Raw genomic sequence first — 22147 nt, 5'->3', positions numbered from 1 at the left:
CTGAGAATTGTTTCGTGTGGCGCTAAGAGAAGTATGCCTCACCAAACACTGAGAGAGGAATTTTGAAAGAGCTTTTTGTCTCTTCGTTTAGAGTTCACTGACAATGCACACCAGCGATGATAGGAAAGATTGTTGTACTAAAAAATATACATATAATAAATATATATTATATATAAATAATAAATATATAAATGAATGTAAAGTTTGCTATAGAATCGTAAACGGCTGGACCGATTTTGCTTAAATTTTTTGTTCGTGTTCAAGGGGGCTCCGGGAGTGTTTAGAAATCATAAGTGAGGAAAATTCTTTAAAATTAAAAATTAGGAAAATTTATTGAAAATTTGAAAAACTGAGTAAAGATGACACCTCTGTTCATTTATACTTGGCAGCTCTAGCTAGTAACTCTCTAGAAATTAAGCTTGAAGTCCTTTTTTAAGCAGTTAAATTTTAAATTTTTTTTTATGTTTTTAAAGGTTTTCTTTTATGGGAGAAGGATTTATCTAAATTGTGATATATGTGTGACTTTTATATATACATATATAGTATATTATGTTATATAAATACTGCGGGTAGTCACCGAAGGGGAGGTTCCTAAGAATGAAAAAAAGTTTCATTTGTAGGCACTTTCAATAAGACTGACAAACTTATAACTGTTTAATGCGATAAGCATAACGACACGAAAATTCCAAAAAATATTTGCACTTTCTTTAGTATATTCATGTAAATACCTGTTGAAGTTACAAATTGATTTTTATCTGTTTAGTTTTTTTATTAGTACCTGTGATTAAATTTTAGTTAATGTCTTTTTGTGTTTTTTATGGCTGGTCTGAACTTATCCGGTTTTTTACAGTGTTCGTTTTCCAAATAAATAATTTACAGATTGTTGTCCGCGGTGGATGCGTAGTCACCGACCGTAGCACGTCCTTGAAACCCAAAAACGTAGACAAGCTTGTACTCACAAATGAAAACCAATGGGTTTTAAATAAATAAACAAAAACATTGATCTCAGACAAATTTTATACCGAATTTTACTTTTGCTTGCAACTGTAAATTTGGTGTTTTCCTTACCACTTTTTAAGCAAAATATGACTTTTTCATTAAATTTTTTTTTCCTTTTTCGATTTGAAATTGATTAAATCGATATTTTCAAGAATTTAATCGAAAAGAATTGATTCCCAAAACGTTGAGTTGTTTACAGCTCTATTTGTGTATACCGATGCAACGGCATTGTCATCAAGATACGAAATCTGGGAATATTAGAGATTCGCTTATATGCTTAGATTATTAAATCATTTTGGAAACTTTCTATTGGTTGAATTCGTTCCCATGATCTGTGGTCGGATAGCCGTTTTCATATTTTCTAATGAACTTCAGAAAATAGTCTTTGACAGGGCCTTTGCAATAATAAAAGTTTAAGTGCTTGAGATTAGGGCTTTCTGGCAGTCCAGCGGAGAAGTCGCACTGATGCAGTGAAAGGAATTCCAAATCGTACCACACTCTCGAATTGAAATGTTCTGGTAGCCACGTTTTGATCTTTTTTAATTTTAAGAGTCGAAGATTCCTTGTAGACTCACAAAGCAGGATGATGTTAACAGCAGGTTGTTCTCCGTAAAACATGTTTTCGATTGTCAGACTCTCCACGGCAACCATTTTACCGATCTGATAAACTAGAAATAAATCTTTATGACATAGCAAGCAAAATATTTTTAAGCAATGGATTTAAAAATATTAAAAACGCAGATGAATATATTTACTTTATTTTTCTTTTTTACCAAAAGATAAAGTTTATTCACTTACCGTTCCCGTCAATATTTCCCTTAAAGGAAAATCTCTTTAGATTAGGCAAATCCTTAACAGCGCATAAGATTGCTGGAAGGAAATCGTTTTCTTGTTCCAAGGTGACTGATATCAGCAAGTTCTTCAGTTGCAGAAGAAAATTCCGGATGCTTTCTTGGTTATTTCTATTTATTCTAAGTGACACTGATTCCAGGTTGCAGCAATGCTCTATCACAGCCTGACCTATGAGGCCATTCCAAGATGTACCAAGCTTACAGCAGTCGAATTCTTCAACTGAGGACCCACATTCTCTTATGAGAATCAACCAAGATTCGGTTCTTAGCCTATGGTCACAGCAGAGTTTCCTGAACTTATTGCGACTGTGTAAGGCAAATGCATTTCCCAACTTATCATGAGCCTCAGCCAAGCTTACTTTATTCGGTAGATTTAAAAGGTAAGTGAATATCAGATCGAGGGCCTCAAACGGCAAATCTGTTATTGTCCGTGCGTGTTCCATCACAAGCTTTTCCCTTGAGAGCGAAATGTAAACTGAGCTGAGAGATAAAATCCATCCTAGAGAGGAAGTACATCACTTTACTGAGAGAGGAATTTTTATAAAAGCTTTTGGTTTCTCTGTTATGGGTTCACTGATATTAGCATTTGTGCTGATAAATTTCTATATATAATTATTAATATTCTCATTATTATTATTATTTTCTTTATTTAATAAACATTATTTCTAAGCTTATAAATTACAAAGGGTTTCTTAAAAATTTTTTATCCAGTGCCTTCGTACAGATCGATCAGTATAAAGATTTTAAATATACGAAACTTCTTCATCTTCGGCACTTACTGCGGAACCATTTCTTCATAATACGACTACATGTAACCAATTCAAATGAATCCTCCAAAATAGTGGACACACAGGCCGAATAGAGTTTTATATATTACATCCGAGTATAAAAGCTTTGCAATTTACGGCAACCATTTGAGTTGTGGACAATCGGAAGTTCGGAGAATTCGCATTGAATCAATGCCAAGGTTTCCATGCTGGTTTGAATTTGAATCTTCCAGGGGGGTACTTTTATATTAATCACATGTAAGTCAAATTAATTTATTAAAACTACATAAAAACTTGAACCATTCGTTTAGCGTCCACATAATTATGTACATCGTGCAGAGCGAAAAATGCACCACCAAACAAAGAGAGGGAAACCCAAGGGCCATTCGTTTTCTGGCCGCTTGCAATTCATTGACGTTCCGAACTTGTCAAAACAATTTATTACATCATAACTAGTCAAGCGATCATAAGAGGACTTGTTTACCTCGATTCACGAAAGCATTCCCAAAAACACATTTAACATATCAGTTTTATAGATAAATTTATTTACTTACAAAATGTAAATGAAGTAAGATTAAATTTCGATTTAATTTCGTATTTGCGATCTCAACTTCAAATATTTACATTCACATGTTAACATTTTCTGGAAGTTTATATTTTTGATCTTCGATTAAAAACCGTCAGCACCGTCATTGAAATAGCTTAAATCGATTAATCTAAATCTAAATCTAAATCTAAAAATAATATGTGCATATGACGCAGCGTGATTCCTAGTATTCGTAGGCGAGTACATTTTCAGTGGCAATCTGAATTCGGGGAATTACACGCTTTTGTTTGCTAGTCTAGCAAGTCCGACCGGAGACATCAAGAGTCTTGTGTATGGCAGAGAGGAAAGTGTTCTGGGGACTTGAGTCAGTATGCAACATTTGAGTGCATCCAATACAAAAGAGTGGAAGATGTAGTCAGTTGTAGAGTTGGAAAACGATAAACCGACAATGGTCGACCGAAATTGGCAATCCTTCTTATATTTCAGGTTCTTTATTGGTCATCACCTACAACAAACACCACAAGTTCGCTGAACTACAGCCTGTGCCACACGCAGAGGTACATTCGATATTGGCCTAAAAACCATCGATGTTTCGAAAAATTTAAAAACATCGATATATCGATAGTACCATCGATTGTTTTTTCTCTAGTCAGTTGAGCTTGATGATTACAAACAGTCGTGACTCGCTGTCTCGGTCGACGGCATACAGTATGTCAAGAAACTCTTTACACACTGACAAAAAAACATATTTTTTGACTTTGCATGCAAAAATAACGCCTTTAGCTATTCTTTTTCAATATCTGTTTAATGAATCAATATTAAATATCTTTTTAAAAAAAGTATGTGAAAAAATAAAAACAAAACAACGAAAGGGAACATTTTAAAGCCACAAAATATAAGTTTACACATTTTTGACTCTGTCAAGAAAGTGTTTACACACTTTAGTTTTTGATTCTGTTTTGTTCTATTCTAAGAAAAAACGGGACTTTACCGTTATTTATGCTTCTGCACTATGCGTTTTATTTGCATTCCTTTTCATTTAATTGTGAAATCTTGCTGCATAGGTGCCAAAAAGCAAATTTTAAAATTATTTAACATGCCTGGAGCTAGATTAACTTATGAAGTTACCCAATTGATTTATTATAATCACCAACTTGGAAAGTCTGTAGCTGAGCTAGTGAAGATGTTTTGTATATCGCGAAAAACAATTTATAATGTTTTAAATCGAGCCGAAAACGAAGATAGACTGGAAGCAAAGTGTGGAAGTGGACGAAGGAAGAAGATTGACGAGCGAGCAGACCGCCTTATCATGCGTAAGGTCCGTCAAAACCCCCAAATTTCGACCAGAACCCTTGCCAAGGAGTTGGAAGAAGAGTGTGGCACGGTCGTTTCACATGAAACCGTCCGCCAACAAATTCTGCGAAACAAATACTCTTCAAGGGTTGCCCGTAAGAAGCCGCTGCTTTCAAAAGTAAATGTTGAAAAGCGCTTAACTTTTGCTATCATCATGAACATCATGCCGGACAACTATTGGGATGACGTCATATTCTGTGACGAAACCAAAATAATGCTGTACTACAATGATGGACCAACTAGAGTATGGCGGAAGCCTTTAACAGCTCTAGATCAGCGCAACATCATTCCGACAGTAAAATTTGGCAAATTGTCGGTGATGGTTTGGGGATGCATTAGCAGCAAGGGAGTGGGAGAGCTTGCGTTTATTGAAATCAAATTTAAAGCGAAGTGCAGACAAATTTGGCTTTATTTTCGATAATAAGCCAAAATTTAAATTTTATCAGGACAATGACCCCAAACATAAGGAGCTCACTGTGCGTACATGGCTCCTTTACAATTGCCAAAAGGTCATAGATACACCTCCTCAGAGCCCAGACATGAACCCCATTGAAAATTTGTGGGTTTATCTGAAGAAAAAAGTGGCAAAAAGGCAGCCTAAAAACCGCGCCGCCTTAAAAGCAGCAGTACTGGAAGAGTGGCATAAAATTCCGTTGGAATATGACCTACAAAAACTGGTCAGTTCTATGAAAAATCGCATTAAGCTCGTAGTTGAAGCTAAGGGGTGTCATACTAAATATTAAAATTAGTTTAAGATAGTATAAGTTGATAAATATATTCATTAAACTGTAGTTTAAGTACTTTGTGTAAACACTTTCTTGACAGAGTCAAAAAAGTGTGTAAACTTATATTTTGTGGCTTTAAAATGTTCCCTTTCGTTGTGTTGTTTTTATTTTTTCACATACTTACTTTAAAAAGATATTTAATATTGATTCATTAAACAGATATTGAAAAAGAATAGCTAAAGGCGTTATTTTTGCATGCAAAGTCAAAAAATATGTTTTTTTGTCAGTGTGTAAAGAGTTTCTTGACATACTGTATGTATTACATACAATATAAGGAAAGTTATTGCTTATTACCCAATTAAAATAATTCGGATGTTTTTATAAATTATTTTATTCTTTTATTAGCCAAGTTACGAATTATAATACTGTATTTTGTTCATTAATTTTAAGATTCTATCCAGTACCATCGAGCAGATTGATCAGCTCAGCATTAGGCGCCCGAAGAAGCTGAAAGTAATGATTTTTTAAATATTCCGATTTCTATTTCAGCACTTACTAGTCTTCGGAACCATTTCCACTTAATACGCCTACATATAATCAGTTCTAATGGATCCTCCCGCGTCACTCCATTCACCTTAAGAATCTCCAAAATAGCAGACACATAGCCTGCATAGAGTTTTATATATTCCATTCGAGTATGGAAGAATCGCAGGTTAGGGCAGGCCCTAAGTACTTCAAGGAAACCATCGGGACTGATTGGTGGTTCGCAGTCCTCGTACAATGTTTTGAGATTTCCTCCGTTTTTTAGAATGAATTTCAACCCATAATTTTCGATGATACATAAGGGGTAATGGATTCTCAAAAATTTGAGTTCTGGACAATCAGGTAATTCAGGGTATTCGCAATTAAGCAATGTCAGTCTTTCCAGCATGACCCATATATTTGAATGTAAGTCTTCAAAGGGCGAAATTTCGAAACTAGTCAAACTGAGGTCCCGGAGATTCGTAAGGGGAGCACAAATCTTTTGTAGGTTGACAGTATATCTTGTTCTGTTTAAACGACTTCTGAGTTCTAGCTTTTCCAGGGAGACACACTTCTGAATGTGGTACACTAAGAAAAAACCGTATTACTTTGTACAAGCGATAATTCTTGCAACAACAAGATATTTAATTAGCATGTAAAGGTGCTTTCGAATACTTACCATTTTCGTCAGCATAGACTTCTAATGAAAGCTGTTTCAATTGGGAAATTTCACCCAACACTTTCAAGATTTTAAAGGGAATCGATTTATTTGAACAAATTTAACCGAGAGAGAGTTTTTCTTTTTTATTAAAAAGGACTGGAAGATGTTACATTTGCTCTCATACAAATAAGTTGCTATTGATTTTAGATTGGGACAGTGCTTGACTAACGACTCGGCCATGTCGTCGCCGCTGAAAAAGTTCCCGTCATGGAAAAGTATTTCTTCAATCGAAGTACCACACTCTTGCATAATAAACAAATATGATTCCTTTGTTAACGAATAGTCTGGCCTGATTATCCTGAACTCATTGCGACTGTGAAAGGCAAAAGCTTTTCCCAGCTTTTCATGAGTCCGGCCAAGGTCCACTTTAAACCTCGTATAATAAAGTTCTTGGAATATGAGATCAAGGACTTCCAATGGCAAATCGGTGATTGTCCGAGAGTTATCCATACCAAGCTTTTCCCTCGAGTGCGAAATACTAACTGAGGGCAGCGATGAGTTTCATTCTATGAAGAGAATGCGAGAATATAAGAAAGCTTTTTGTTTTATATTCAATGACGTTATCATTTCTGCCGAAAACTTGTTGCAGTTAGCATATTATGTAATATTTTTTAAATTACTTTATAAATATATATATATATATAGTGAAATACTTTATTATACCGAGTTGAACAAATGTCCCGTCAAAAGACGGGAGACGGGAGACTGGAGACTAACCGAGAATAAGAAAACGAGAAATGAATTCATGAGTTGCAAATCCTCATTCTCTTGCCCATTGCTTGCAGAAACTTGGAAGCGAGATCGCCTGGGATATTGGTGTTTATATTATTTACTTACCTATTGATTTTAAGAATTGTTTGTTATTTAAGAGCAAGATTGCCCGCTCCGGATTTCGATTGCTTACATTAATTTGAGAGTGGAATCGCCCACATTGCATTTTCTTTTTTCTTAGAAGCAAAGCTGAATATGTGAATCTCTGCAACTATACAGTTAGTCAAAAAGTACTCGTTACGAGGTTGCCTGCTGTTTTTAAATGGTTTTCAATTTTAATGGGTATACATCTCGAAAGATACGTTTTTTGTCTATCAATATATAAAAACCAACCAAAAAAAGTATTCTTAAGAGGGAATCCTAAAAAATGTTTCGATTTCTCACCGCTGACAATTCATTGAACTTCCGCACTTAATCTGGTCATAAGAAATTTAATGAAAATCAAAGAACTATCATAAGAATATCAGATCAGTTAAAAAACAAAAATAAATGTTACAAAACAGGACTCAGCTACGATTCCCTTATCAACCTATTAACCTCACCTAACTATTTCTAGCTTTTCCAGATCGTAAGCTTAGTTTAATAGATATAAAAGGTAAATGAATATCTGATCGTGGATTTTAAAAGATCTTTTTTCTTTCTTTAAAAAGATCTTCGAACTAAGAAATGAAGGAAAGCATACAAAAACCCTCTACAAGGGTATTTCAGAAAGCATACAAATAAAGGTTTCTTTATTTAGAGTTCCCACGACGTTTTTATTTCCAATTAAAATAAAAAAACTCATGTTTTTATATAATACATCTTTTATGTAAGAACTAATAATTTATCGAATTCTTTATACAGATCAATCAACTCAGCATCAGGGTCCAGGCGAAGCTAAAAGTGATCATTTTTAAAATATGAAACATCTTCATCTTTGGCACTTACTAGCTCTCGGATGCAATCCCAGTTATATCTACTAGTTATAACCAATTCGAATCGATCCTCCCGCGTCACTCCATTATCCTTAAGAATTTCCAAAATTGTAGACACGTATTCCGGAGAGAGTTCTATATCATCCATTGTAGCATGAAAATGTCGCAATTTTGGGCAGGCCCGAAGTACTCGAAGGAAATCATCGGCTTCGAGTGTTGGATCGCATTCCTCGTACAATGTTTCGAGATTTCTTCCATTTTTTAGGATTAATTCCAACCCGTAATCGTCGATGAAACAATGGAAGGTGTAATAAATATTCAGGCTTTTAAGTTGTGGGCAATAAGGTATTTCGGGGTAGTCGCATTGAATCAATTCCAGGGTTTCCAACCTGGCCCATATAGATGAATTTGAATCCTCAAACGGCAGAATTTCGAAATTACTCAAACTTAATTCACGGAGATTCTTAAGTGGAGCACAAATCTGTTGTAGGTTGACAGTATGTCTCTCTAACATACCGTAATTATCGAGTTTCAGCTTTTCCAGAGCGACACACGTCTGTATATATTGCACTAAACAAAAAAAAATTATTTCTACAAGCTAAACTACATGCATTTGCTATTTTTGAATTTATTGACGTTTCTTGTTAATATTATATTCCTGTTGTAACTATTTTAATAAAATTTGTATCGAGTTTTGCAAATTAAATGAAAAGAGTACTTAAAGTTTATGAGATTTTCAATATTTTTAATTAGGAAATAACTTACCATTTTCGTCAGGATATAGATAACACAAGCTTAACCGTTTTAATTGGGAAATTTCACACAATACTTTCAAGATTTCTGAAGAAAATTCATTTTCACGTGAATAACGTTGCATTAATTTAAGCGCTAGTAGAGAATTTTTAATCTTTCCTAAAAAAGACATAATGCTGACACTATTATCCTCGGAAAATTCAGTTGATACCGATTTCAGATTGGGGCAGTGCTTCACAATCGAATCGGCTATAAGCTCATGCCAGTGCGAGCTCGCTCTTTCGCAATCTAATTCCTCAATTGATGTGCCACATTCTTGCACAAGAAAGGCCCACGATTCGTTAGTTAACGCGGTACTGAGCGTAAGAGTCCTGAACTCATTGCGACTGTGAAAGGCAAAAGCTTTTCCCAGCCTGTCATGAGTCTGTGCCAGGTTCACTTTATCTTTCAAGCACTGCAGTTCTTTGAATATCAGATCGAGGACTTCGAACGGCAAATCAATTATGGTCCGTGGATTTTCCATTACAAGCTTCACCGTCGAGAGCGAAATGCGAACTGAGAACTGTTTCGTGTGGCGCTAAGAGAAATATGCCTCACCAAACACTGAGAGAGGAATTTTGAAAGAGCTTTTTGTCTTTTCGTTTAGAGTTCACTGACCACACCAGCGATGATAGGAAAGATTCGTTTTCCTTTAAATTTTACTTAAAATATATATTTCTAGTTTCAAAAATGCAATTTTACAAATATGGTATTTTTTTTTAATATTCCTAACAGTAATACTGATATACAAAACTTTACAATTGTTGTACTACAAACTAGACAAAAATTGACCATATATACAAGATTTAGTGGACTGCAAAATGTTATTCTCTTCAGCTGCAAGGCCTATATGGTAATGAGTTTTTTGTATGTATACCAATGGAACGGCAATGCCAACCAGATACGGAAAATTGAAAGTGAGGAAAGTGGGAAAATTAGTAATTCGCTTATGGCTTTGATATTCAAGGTTTCAAGCCGTTTACGAACAAAAATAAAAGTAAAATATTAAATAATATTGTAAACTTCCTATTGATTGAATTTGTTCCCATAATCTCTGGTCGGATAGCCGTTTTCATATTTTCTAATGAACTTCAGAAAATAGTCTTTGACAGGGCCTTTGCAATAATAAAAGTTTAAGTGCTTGAGATTAGGGCTTTCTTGCAGTCCAGCGGAGAAGTCACACTGATGCAGTGAAAGGAATTCCAAATCGTACCATACTTTCGAATTGAAATGTTCTGGTAGCCACGTTTTGATCTTTTTTAATTTTAAGAGTCGAAGATTCCTTGTAGACTCACAAAGCAGGATGATGTTAACCGCAGGTTGTTCTCCGTAAAACATGTTTTCGATTGTCAGATTCTCCAGGGCAACCATTTTACCGATCTGATAAACTAGAAATAAATCTTTATGACATACCAAGCAAAATACTTTTAAGAAATGGATTTAAAAATATTAAAAACACAGATGAATATATTTACTTTATTTTTCTGTTTTACCAAAAGATAACGTTTATTCACTTACCGTTCCCGTCAATATTTCCCTTAAAGGAAAATCTCTTTAGATTAGGCAATTCCTTAACAGCGCATAAGATTGCTGGAAATCGTTTTCTTGTTCCAAGGTGACTGATATCAGCAAGTTCTTCAGTTGCAGAAGAAAACACCGGATGCTTTCTTGGTTATTTCTATTTATTCTAAGTGACACTGATTCCAGGTTGCAGCAATGCTCTATCACAGCCTGACCTATGAGTCCATTCCAATAGGTACCAAGCTTACAGCAGTCGAATTCTTTAACAGAGGACCCACATTCTCTTATGAGAATCAACCAAGATTCGGTTCTTAGCCTATGGTCACAGCAGAGTTTCCTGAACTTATTGCGACTGTGTAAGGCAAATGCATTTCCCAACTTATCATGAGCCTCAGCCAAGCTTACTTTATTCGGTAGATTTAAAAGGTAAGTGAATATCAGATCGAGGGCCTCAAACGGCAAATCTGTTATTGTCCGTGCGTTTTCCATCACAAGCACATCAGGTAGTTCGAAGAATTCGCATTGAACCAATGCCAGGGTTTCTAACCTGACCCATTTCGTTGAACATGGCTCATCCAACGACTTTGACTGGCAAATCAGTAATTAGACAAGTGATAGACAAGATTAACCAGCTTTTGATGGTGTTGGCCAGGATCATTTTACTTCTCAAATATTTGAATATTACGTCAACAACTTTGAACGGAAAATAAGTTTATGTCTGTCGATTGCAAGCTTGTTCCTCGACAGCGAATTACAAATGGAGAACTGTGGCAAAACACTAATGAATCTTGCAATGAGAAAAATGAATTCCCGAAAGGAGAGAGGGAATCCATGTAGAGCTACGATTTCTCTTTGCTTGCAATTCATTGACTTCTCTTTATACTGAATATTTGTGATGATGATTATACTGTTAATTATCCGCACATCTTGAGAATCCACACCAAAACTGATTTTATTAGGTTAAAATTTTAACACCCACTTCCCATATAACAGGTCAATAAAGGTCCGAAGAAGCGGGAAGGAAACTAAATAATAAATTTTACATATTACAAATATTTTGCACTAACTTATCTTCGGAACCATTTCCACTTAGACGCCAGAGTCAAATCACATCTAAGGGATTGTTTTCAGCTTATTTTTATTTTCGAGAATAAACCTCAAGAAATATTGATCTTTGTTGATGTGGTTGCATTTAGGCATTCGCAATACAATGATTCCAAGGATTCCAGGTCCAAACACACCGCTAAATAAGTGCTAAACGGCATCATTAGACGAGTTTGATATTCCCTAGAGGAGTACACTTTCGTTACAAGTCGACATTCTTCGCTGCTTATGTAGTTCGTTATTTAAATATATCATTAATTCTTTTTTTCCAAATAAAATAATTATATATATGCTTAAATAATTAACGACAAATCGATCAGCTTATCAGTGTTCCGACGTAGCTGGAAAGAAACTTAATAATAACATCCATGTACATTTTAAAAAGTCTTTGCACTCACTAATCTTCGGAGCCTTTTCCACGTTTTACGCTTGAATAATACCAGTTTTAAGGGATCCTCCCGCGTTACTCCATTATCTTTTAGAATTTGGACAATAGAAGACACGTACTCCGGGTGAAGTTTCATAGGTGGCATTGGTGTACTAAAATTTCGCAATTTAGGGCAGTCCCGAAGTATTTGGAGAAAACCCTCGGAATCAATTCGTGGATCGCAGCTTTCACATAACATTTTAAGAGTTTTTCCATTTTTGAGAATATACTTCAAGAAATAATTCTTGTCGTGTAATGTTTCACTATGAATATGCAAAAATGTAAGATTAGGGCAATCTGGCAATTCATTAGATAATGTGCAGCTCATCAACTCTAAGGATTCCAATCCCATCCACATCGCAGGATAAGGCTCTTCAAAAGGCACTATATTTATGCTGCGCACCCTAAGAGCTCTAAGGTTCTCTAGTGGAGCACATATTCGTTGCAAGTTAACAGATGGCTTCTCTCCAGAATAAATGTGATCGATTTCCAACTTCTCCAGGCTGACCAGTTTCTGTATTTCGTAAACTAAAAACAAAGACTTTCAAGACATTGAACACACACCCGACAACAGCGGTGCTAAGGGTATTGTTGATTGGTATGTCCGTCCGTTCATTTGCCCGTATGAACGCTGAGGTCTCGGGACACGAATGCCCCAACATCAAGAAGCAATTAGAGTTTATTATATAATATTTTTTTTCTTACAGGACTATTATTTATGAATATAAGGTTGCTTAAGAATGACTCACCGTTTTCGTCAAAATATATTCTTATTTTTAGTTCTTTTAATTTTCTCATTTCACCGACTACTTTCAAGATTTTTAAAGGAAATATATCAAATTGTAAAAATGAAACCGAATTCAGAGAATTTTTCATATTTTCCAATAAAAACTGGATGTTGTCATTATCCTTAGGTAATGTTGTTGTTAGCGATTTCAGATTGGGGCAGTGCGTCACCACCGCCTGAGATATCTCATCTCCCCATTGCAACCACTTTCTATCAAACACTAACTCTTCAATTAAAGTGCCGCATTCTCCTATAAGGAAGACCCATGTTTCTTTAGATAAGCTCTCATTCAGATTGAGTATCCTGAAGTTATTGCGACTGTGAAAAGCAAAAGCTTTTCCCAGCTTTTCATGTGCTTGGGCAAGGTTCACTTTATAAGGCAAATAACCGATCTTTTTGAATATCACATCGAGGACTTCGAAAGGCAGATCGACTATGGTCCGTGGATTTTCCATTGCAAGCTTTTCCGTCGAGAGCGAAATGCGAACTGAGAACTGTGTCATACTGTGCAAAGATAAGAAGAGAGCCATTGCATTGCATCTGAGAGGGAAAACATTGAGAAAGCTTTTGGTTACTCTTTTAACCGTTCACTGACATTGTCTAATATATAATTGGCACATATATATAATTGCTCTCACAATTAGGGTGGTCGTCTGAAGGTATTGATACAAATTTTAGATTGGCATTTTAAACATTTATTCATGAACTAAGCTTAAGTCTTCTTAACTCATTGTAATTTTGATAGACCGAAGTATTTCCCAGCTTTCCAGCGAATTGTGAAATACTCAAACTTCGTGCAGAGAGAAAAGTGCATTCGCGAACGGAGAGAGGGAATCCGTAAAGAACTAACGATTTCTCTTCGCTAGCAATTCATTGACTTCTCATTATACTGAACATTTCACCATAACACTTGAAACTGTCATAAGATAAATATACGAGTGTATTTACTTAAAACCATACTCAAGAAAGATCCATGACTCGGCCGTTAACTCACTATTAGGCTTGAGTGTCCTGATATCATGGCAAGGAGTGGAAGGCAAAAGCTTTAACCAACTTGTCATGGGTCAGGTGCACTTTATTTCTCAAACACACGAGTTCTTTGAATATCAGATCGAGAACTGCGAACTGCAAATCCACTTATTGTCCGTTTGTTTACCATTCCAAGCTTTTCCCCCGAGAGCGAAATGCGAACTGAGCACTGAGATGAAATCCATCCATTAAAGTTGACTGAAATCTGTTGTTGCATTTCAGCAAAAACTTTATTACATTTTAAGTTACATTATAAATATATAAAAAATAAAATTGTTTTACTTTAATTATTTTAACACTCTGTTGCCTTTATACAGATCGATCAACTCAGCACCAGGGGCGCAAAGTAACCTTTTCATCTTCGCACTTACTAATTTTCGGATCCGTTTTCAAAAGTAAAGTCTGCTTATAATCATCTCGAATGGATCCTCTTGGGTCACTCCATTAGCCTTAAGAATCTCCGAAATAGTGGACTTGTGGCCCGGAGAGAGGTTGTTATGGTTCATTGCAGTATAAAATCTGCGCAATTTTGGGCAGGCCCGAAAAAGTTCGAGGTAGCTATCGGCATCGATTGGTGGCTCGAATGCTTCATACAATGTTTCGAGATTTCTACCGTTCTCGAGTAGGAATTTGAAGCCGTACCCTTCGTTGTGACATATGGGAAGATATATATTTAGGAATTTGAGCTGAGGGCAATCTGGGAGTTCAACTGGTAATTTGCAACGACTCAAATTTAGGGTTTCTAGTCTGGCCCACGTTGCTAAAAATGGCTTTTCATACGGCAATATTTCTACATCAGACACATATAAATTTTGAAGATTTGTCAAGGAAGCACAAATCCGTATTAAGTCGACACGAAGTTTCGATGAATTACTATGATATTCGATTCCCAGCTTTTCCAGGGCTATTAGATTCTCTAAATGGCAAACTAAAAATGAAGAATAAAATTATATTTAAGCAACCAATAAAAAACAAACTGTTATTACAATCTCGATCCCTAGTATACCAGTCTATTTTATTTCAAAATGCTAATTAATTATATTTGATACCAATTGATTTTGCATACTTTTTGCAGTCGAGTTGATTAGGGGATAAACACATTTTTCAAAATACTTACCACTTTCATCAAAATTCCCTCTTATCGAAAGTTGCTTTAGTTTACTCATTTCACTAACCACTTTTAAGATTTCAAAAGGGAAATCATCCCTTTGGTTCAGAGTAAGCGATGTCAGGGAATTTTTCATCTCCTCTAAAAAATGCTGAATGCTCTTACTATCATGCGTGTAAAAATCAGTCGATAATGATTTCAGATTGGGACAGTTCGGCACTATCGCCTGGGTTATACGATCATTCCAGTAAATGCCCCTGCCTCCGAAGCATATTTCCTCAATTGAAGTGCCGCACTGTTTTATAAGAAAGTACCACGATTCGTCAGTTAACTCTGTACTCGGCTTAAGAGTCCTAAACTTATTGCGACTGTGAAGAGCAAAAGCTTTTCCCAGATTGTTATGGCTCTGGGCCAGGTCCACTTTATCTCTCAAACAATCCAGATCGTTGTATATCAGATCGAGAACTTCGAACGGCAAATCGGTTATTGTCCGAGGGTTCTCCATAGCAAAGCTTTTCCTTTGACAGCAAAATGCGAACTGAGACATGAAATCCATCGTTCGAATAGAAAAATGCATCCGAGAATAAAGAGAGGGAATCCTAAAGAAGCTTTCGATTTCTCACCGCAATTCATTGTACTTCCGCACTTAAAATCTGGTCTTAATAAATTTAATGAAAAATCATATAACTATCATTGAAAAATCAGATCAGTTAAAAAACGAAAAATAAATTTTCCTTAAAAAGAAACAGCTACGATTCCCTTATTAACCTATTAACCTTACCTAACTATTTCTAGCTTTTTAAGATCGTAAGCTTAGTTTAGTAGATATAAAATGTAAATAAATATCTAATCGTGGATTTTCTATTACTAGCTGTTCCCTTTGAAGCGATCTTCGAACTAAGAACTGTAAGGAATACGAAAACACTTGAGAACGGTATTTAATTTTTAATTTAAAAAATACTCATGTTTTTATATATTACATCATTTATATATGTATTAACTAATAATCTATCGAATGCTTTCATACAGATCAATCAACTCAGCATCAGGGACCAGACGAAGCTAAAAGTGATCATTTTTAAAATATGAAACATCTTTATCTTCGGAACTTACTAGCTCTTGGATGCAATCCCAGTTATAAATGCTAGTTATAACCAATTCGAATCGATCCTCCCGCGTCACTCCATTTTCCTTAAGAATTCCCAAAATTGTAGACACGTATTCCGGAGAGAGTTCTATATCTTCCATTGAAGTATAAAGGCTACGCAGTTTTGGGCAGGCCCGAAGAACTCGAAGGAAATCTTCGGCTTCGAGTGGTGGATAGCAGCCCTCGTACAATGTTTTAAGATTTCTTCCGTTTTTTAGGATTAATTTCAACCCGTAATCCTCGAAGTAACATATGGTGTAACAAATGGTCAGACTCTTAAGTTTTGGGCAATCAGGTATTTCGAGGTATTTGCATTGAATCAAATCCAGTGTTTCTAGTCTGGGCCATATAGATGAATATGAGTCCTCGAACGGCAGAATTTCGAAATTACTCACACTTAATTCACGGAGATTCTTAAGTGGAGCACAAATCTGTTGTAGGTTGACAGTATGTGTCTCTACCGTAGTGTAATTATCGAGTTCCAGCTTTTCCAGAGCGACACACGTCTGTATATAGTGCACTACAAAAAATATTTGTACAAGCTAAACTACATGCAACAGTGATGAGTACATAAAAAACTCAAACAAAATGTGAAATTTTTATTGTTTTGACATTTTTGGATTTATAAAGACTATGCAGGAAAAACTTGTTGTTATTATATTCCTGAGGTAACTATTTTTATAAAATTTATATCAAGTTTCGCAAATCAAATGGAAAGAGTACTTAAAGTTTCAGAGATTTTTAATATTTTTAATAAGGAAATAACTTTTTCTAAAACTTACTATTTTCGTCAGGATATACATTACGCAACCATAGCTGTTTTAATTGGGTACTTTCACCCAATACTTTCAACATTTCTAATGGAAATGCATTTCTAAAATACCTTTGTATTAATTTAAGAGATAGTAGAGAATTTTTCATCTTCCCTAAAAAAGACATAATGCTGGCACTATCATCCGCGGAAAAATCAGTTGATACCGATTTCAGATTCGGGCAGTGCTTCACAATCGAATCGGGTATAAGCTCATGCCAGTGCGAGCTCGCTCTTTCGCAATCTAATTCCTCAATTGATGTGCCACATTCTTGCACAAGAAAGGCCCATGATTCGTCAGTTATCGCGGTACTGAGCTTAAGAGTCCTGTACTCATTGCGACTGTGAAAGGCAAAAGCTTTTCCCAGCCTGTCATGAGTCTGTGCCAGGTTCACTTTATCTTTCAAGCACTGCAGTTCTTTGAATATCAGATCGAGGACTTCGAACGGCAAATCAATTATGGTCCGTGGATTTTCCATTACAAGCTTCACCGTCGAGAGCGAAATGCGAACTGAGAACTGTTTCGTGTGGCGCTAAGAGAAATATGCCTCACCAAACACTGAGAGAGGAATTTTGAAAGAGCTTTTTGTCTTTTCGTTTAGAGTTCACTGACCACACCAGCGATGATAGGAAAGATTCGTTTTCCTTTAAATTTTACTTAAAATATATATTTCTAGTTTCAAAAATGCAATTTTACAAATATGGTATTTTTTTTTAATATTCCTAACAGTAATACTGATATACAAAACTTTACAATTGTTGTACTACAAACTAGACAAAAATTGACCATATATACAAGATTTAGTGGACTGCAAAATGTTATTCTCTTCAGCTGCAAGGCCTATATGGTAATGAGTTTTTTGTATGTATACCAATGGAACGGCAATGCCAACCAGATACGGAAAATTGAAAGTGAGGAAAGTGGGAAAATTAGTAATTCGCTTATGGCTTTGATATTCAAGGTTTCAAGCCGTTTACGAACAAAAATAAAAGTAAAATATTAAATAATATTGTAAACTTCCTATTGATTGAATTTGTTCCCATAATCTCTGGTCGGATAGCCGTTTTCATATTTTCTAATGAACTTCAGAAAATAGTCTTTGACAGGGCCTTTGCAATAATAAAAGTTTAAGTGCTTGAGATTAGGGCTTTCTTGCAGTCCAGCGGAGAAGTCACACTGATGCAGTGAAAGGAATTCCAAATCGTACCATACTTTCGAATTGAAATGTTCTGGTAGCCACGTTTTGATCTTTTTTAATTTTAAGAGTCGAAGATTCCTTGTAGACTCACAAAGCAGGATGATGTTAACAGCAGGTTGTTCTCCGTAAAACATGTTTTCGATTGTCAGACTCTCCACGGCAACCATTTTACCGATCTGATAAACTAGAAATAAATCTTTATGACATAGCAAGCAAAATACTTTTAAGAAATGGATTTAAAAATATTAAAAACACAGATGAATATATTTACTTTATTTTTCTGTTTTACCAAAAGATAAAGTTTATTCACTTACCGTTCCCGTCAATATTTCCCTTAAAGGAAAATCTCTTTAGATTAGGCAATTCCTTAACAGCGCATAAGATTGCTGGAAATCGTTTTCTTGTTCCAAGGTGACTGATATCAGCAAGTTCTTCAGTTGCAGAAGAAAACTCCGGATGCTTTCTTGGTTATTTCTATTTATTCTAAGTGACACTGATTCCAGGTTGCAGCAATGCTCTATCACAGCCTGACCTATAAGGCCATTCCAAGATGTACCAAGCTTACAGCAGTCGAATTCTTCAACTGAGGACCCACATTCTCTTATGAGAATCAACCAAGATTCGGTTCTTAGTTTATGGTCACAGCAGAGTTTCCTGAACTTATTGCGACTGTGTAAGGCAAATGCATTTCCCAACTTTTCATGAGCCTCGGCCAAGCTCACTTTATTCGGTAGATTTAAAAGGTAAGTGAATATCAGATCGAGGGCCTCAAACGGCAAATCTGTTATTGTCCGTGCGTTTTCCATCACAAGCTTTTCCCTTGAGAGCGAAATGTAAACTGAGCTGAGAGATAAAATCCATCCTAGAGAGCAAGTACATCACTTTACTGAGAGAGGAATTTTTATAAAAAGCTTTTGGTTTCTCTGTTATGGGTTCACTGATATTAGCATTTGTGCTGATAAATTTCTATATATAATTATTAATATTCTCATTATTATCATTATTTTCTTTATTTAAAAAACATTCTTTGTAAGCTTATAAATCACAAAGGATTTCTTAAAAATTTTTTATCGAGTGCCTTCATACAGATCGATCAGTATAAAGATTTTAAATATACGAAACTTCTTCATCTTCGGCACTTACTGCGGAACCATTTCTTCATAATACGTCTACATGTAACCAATTCAAATGAATCCTCCAAAATAGTGGACACACAGGCCGAATAGAGTTTTATATATTTCATCCGAGTATAAAAGCTTTGCAATTTACGGCAACCATTTGAGTTGTGGACAATCGGAAGTGCGGAGAATTCGCATTGAATCAATGCCAAGGTTTCCATGCTGGTTTGAATTTGAATCTTCCAGGGGGGTACTTTTATATTAATCACATGTAAGTCAAATTAATTTATTAAAACTACATAAAAACTTGAACCATTCGTTTACCGTCCACATAATTATGTACATCGTGCAGAGCGAAAAATGCACCCCCAAACGAAGAGAGGGAAACCCAAGGGCCATTCGTTTTCTGGCCGCTTGCAATTCATTGACGTTTCGAACTTGTCAAAACAATTTATTACATCATAACTAGTCAAGCGATCATAAGAGGACTTGTTTACCTCGATTCACGAAAGCATTCCCAAAAACACATTTAACATATCAGTTTTATAGATAAATTTATTTACTTACAAAATGTAAATGAAGTAAGATTAAATTTCGATTTAATTTCGTATTTGCGATCTCAACTTCAAACATTTACATTCACATGTTAACATTTTCTGGAAGTTTATATTTTTGATCTTCGATTAAAAACCGTCAGCACCGTCATTGAAATAGCTTAAATCGATTAATTCGGGATAAGATGTTCGAGGAATCTAAAAATAAAATGTGCATATGACGCAGCGTGATTCCTAGTATTCGTAGGCATGTATATTTTCAGTGGCAATCTGAATTCGGGGAATTACACGCTTTTGTTTGCTAGTCTAGCAAGTCCGACCGGAGACATCAAGAGTCTTGTGTATGGCAGAGAGGAAAGTGTTCTGGGGACTTGAGTCAGTATGCAACATTTGAGTGCATCCAATACAAAAGAGTGGAAGATGTAGTCAGTTGTAGAGCTGGAAAACGATAAACCGACAATGGTCGACCGAAATTGCCAATCTTTCTTATATTTCAGGTTCTTTATTGGTCATCACCTACAACAAACACCACAAGTTCGCTGAACTACAGCCTGTGCCAAACGCAGAGGTACATTCGATATTGGCCTAAAAACCATTGATGTTTCGAAAAATTTAAAAACATCGATATATCGATTGTACCATCGATTGGTTTTCAGCTCTAGTCAGTTGAGCTTGATGATTACAAACAGTCGTGACTCACTGTCTCGGTCGACGGTATATGTATTACATACAATATAAGGAAAGTTATTCATTATTACCCAATTAAAATAATTCGTATGTTTTAATAAATTATTTTATTCTTTTATTAGCCAAGTTACGAATTATAACATTGTATTTTGTTCATTAATTTTAAGATTCTATCCAGTACCATCGAGCAGATTGATCAGCTCAGCATTAGGCGCCCGAAGAAGCTGAAAGTAATTATTTTTTTAAATATTTCGATTTCTATTTCAGCACTTACTAGTCTTCGGAACCATTTCCACTTAATACGCCTACATATAATCAGTTCTAATGGATCCTCCCGCGTCACTCCATTCACCTTAAGAATCTCCAAAATAGCAGACACATAGCCTGCATAGAGTTTTATATATTCCATTCGAGTATGGAAGAATCGCAGTTTAGGGCAGGCCCTAAGTACTTCAAGGAAACCATCGGGACTGATTGGTGGTTCGCAGTCCTCGTACAATGTTTTGAGATTTCCTCCGTTTTTGAGAATGAATTTCAACCCATAATTTTCGATGATACATAAGGGGTAATGGATTCTCAAAAATTTGAGTTCTGGACAATCAGGTAATTCAGGGTATTCGCAATTAAGCAATGTCAGTCTTTCCAGCATGACCCATATATTTGAATGTAAGTCTTCAAAGGGCGAAATTTCGAAACTAGTCAAACTGAGGTCCCGGAGATTCGTAAGGGGAGCACAAATCTTTTGTAGGTTGACAGTATATCTTGTTCTGTTTAAACGACTTCTGAGTTCTAGCTTTTCCAGGGAGACACACTTCTGAATGTGGTACACTAAGAAAAAACCGTATTACTTTGTACAAGCGATAATTCTTGCAACAACAAGATATTTAATTAGCATGTAAAGGTGCTTTCGAATACTTACCATTTTCGTCAGCATAGACTTCTAATGAAAGCTGTTTCAATTGGGAAATTTCACCCAACACTTTCAAGATTTCTAAAGGGAATCGATTTATTTGAACAAATTTAACCGATATTAGAGAGTTTTTCTTTTTTATTAAAAAGGACTGGAAGATGTTACATTTGCTCTCATACAAATAAGTTGCTATTGATTTAAGATTGGGACAGTGATTGACTAACGACTCGGCCATGTCGTCGCCGCTGAAAAAGTTCCCGTCATGGAAAAGTATTTCTTCAATCGAAGTACCACACTCTTGCATAATAAACAAATACGATTCCTTTGTTAACGAATAGTCTGGCCTGATTATCCTGAACTCATTGCGACTGTGAAAGGCGAAAGCTTTTCCCAACTTTTCATGAGTCCGGCCAAGGTCCACTTTAAACCTCGTATAATAAAGTTCTTGGAATATGAGATCAAGGACTTCCAATGGCAAATCGGTGATTGTCCGAGAGTTATCCATACCAAGCTTTTCCATCGAGTGCGAAATGCGAACTGAGAGCTGCGATGAGTTTCATTCTATGAAGAGAATGCGTCAATATAAGAAAGCTTTTTGTTTTATATTCAATGACGTTACCATTTCTGCCGAAAACTTGTTGCAGTTAGCATATTATGTAATATTTTTTAAATTACTTTATAAATATATATATATAGTGAAATAGTTTATTATACCGAGTTGAACGAATGTCCAGTCAAAAGACGGGAGACTGGAAACTAACCGAGAATAAGAAAACGAGAAAT

At 35.6% G+C, this 22147-nt stretch overlaps 4 protein-coding genes across 5 annotated transcripts; all 4 read right to left on the bottom strand.

The window, feature by feature from the left end:
• Window positions 1-8005: 8005 nt before the first annotated feature.
• On the bottom strand, window positions 8006-9466 carry LOC121529997. Its single transcript, XM_041818282.1, has 3 exons — window positions 8936-9466; window positions 8184-8740; window positions 8006-8132 (listed from the first exon to the last, which is right to left on the bottom strand). The coding sequence occupies exons 1-3, from the start codon at window positions 9444-9446 to the stop codon at window positions 8061-8063; spliced, it is 1140 nt and encodes a 379-aa protein (XP_041674216.1). The 5' UTR covers window positions 9447-9466; the 3' UTR covers window positions 8006-8060.
• Window positions 9467-11610: 2144 nt separating this feature from the next.
• LOC108108474 lies at window positions 11611-12786 on the bottom strand. Its single transcript, XM_017216533.1, has 3 exons — window positions 12764-12786; window positions 11986-12542; window positions 11611-11928 (listed from the first exon to the last, which is right to left on the bottom strand). The coding sequence occupies exons 2-3, from the start codon at window positions 12370-12372 to the stop codon at window positions 11881-11883; spliced, it is 435 nt and encodes a 144-aa protein (XP_017072022.1). The 5' UTR covers window positions 12373-12542; window positions 12764-12786; the 3' UTR covers window positions 11611-11880.
• A 1232-nt stretch (window positions 12787-14018) lies between these two features.
• Window positions 14019-15443, bottom strand: LOC108108414. Its single transcript, XM_017216467.2, has 2 exons — window positions 14948-15443; window positions 14019-14758 (listed from the first exon to the last, which is right to left on the bottom strand). Exons 1-2 carry the CDS (start codon window positions 15441-15443, stop codon window positions 14220-14222), a joined length of 1035 nt encoding a protein of 344 aa, XP_017071956.1. The 3' UTR covers window positions 14019-14219.
• A 468-nt stretch (window positions 15444-15911) lies between these two features.
• On the bottom strand, window positions 15912-17395 carry LOC121529995. Of its 2 annotated transcripts, none has more exons than XM_041818277.1 (3): window positions 16868-17395; window positions 16052-16605; window positions 15912-16000 (listed from the first exon to the last, which is right to left on the bottom strand). In XM_041818277.1, exons 1-3 carry the CDS (start codon window positions 17373-17375, stop codon window positions 15947-15949), a joined length of 1116 nt encoding a protein of 371 aa, XP_041674211.1. In that variant the 5' UTR covers window positions 17376-17395; the 3' UTR covers window positions 15912-15946. The 2 variants fall into 2 exon arrangements, with proteins under 2 accessions (XP_041674211.1, XP_041674212.1); XM_041818278.1 differs by having other exon boundaries at window positions 15986-16424; window positions 16481-16605.
• Window positions 17396-22147: the final 4752 nt, after the last annotated feature.

Source organism: Drosophila eugracilis, unplaced genomic scaffold (genome assembly GCF_018153835.1).
Source record: "Drosophila eugracilis isolate 14026-0451.02 unplaced genomic scaffold, ASM1815383v1 contig_2154, whole genome shotgun sequence".
NCBI classification, from domain to species: Eukaryota; Metazoa; Arthropoda; class Insecta; order Diptera; family Drosophilidae; genus Drosophila; species Drosophila eugracilis.
Note: the sequence above shows the minus strand (reverse complement) of the source record. Positions and strands in the feature narration are given on the sequence as shown.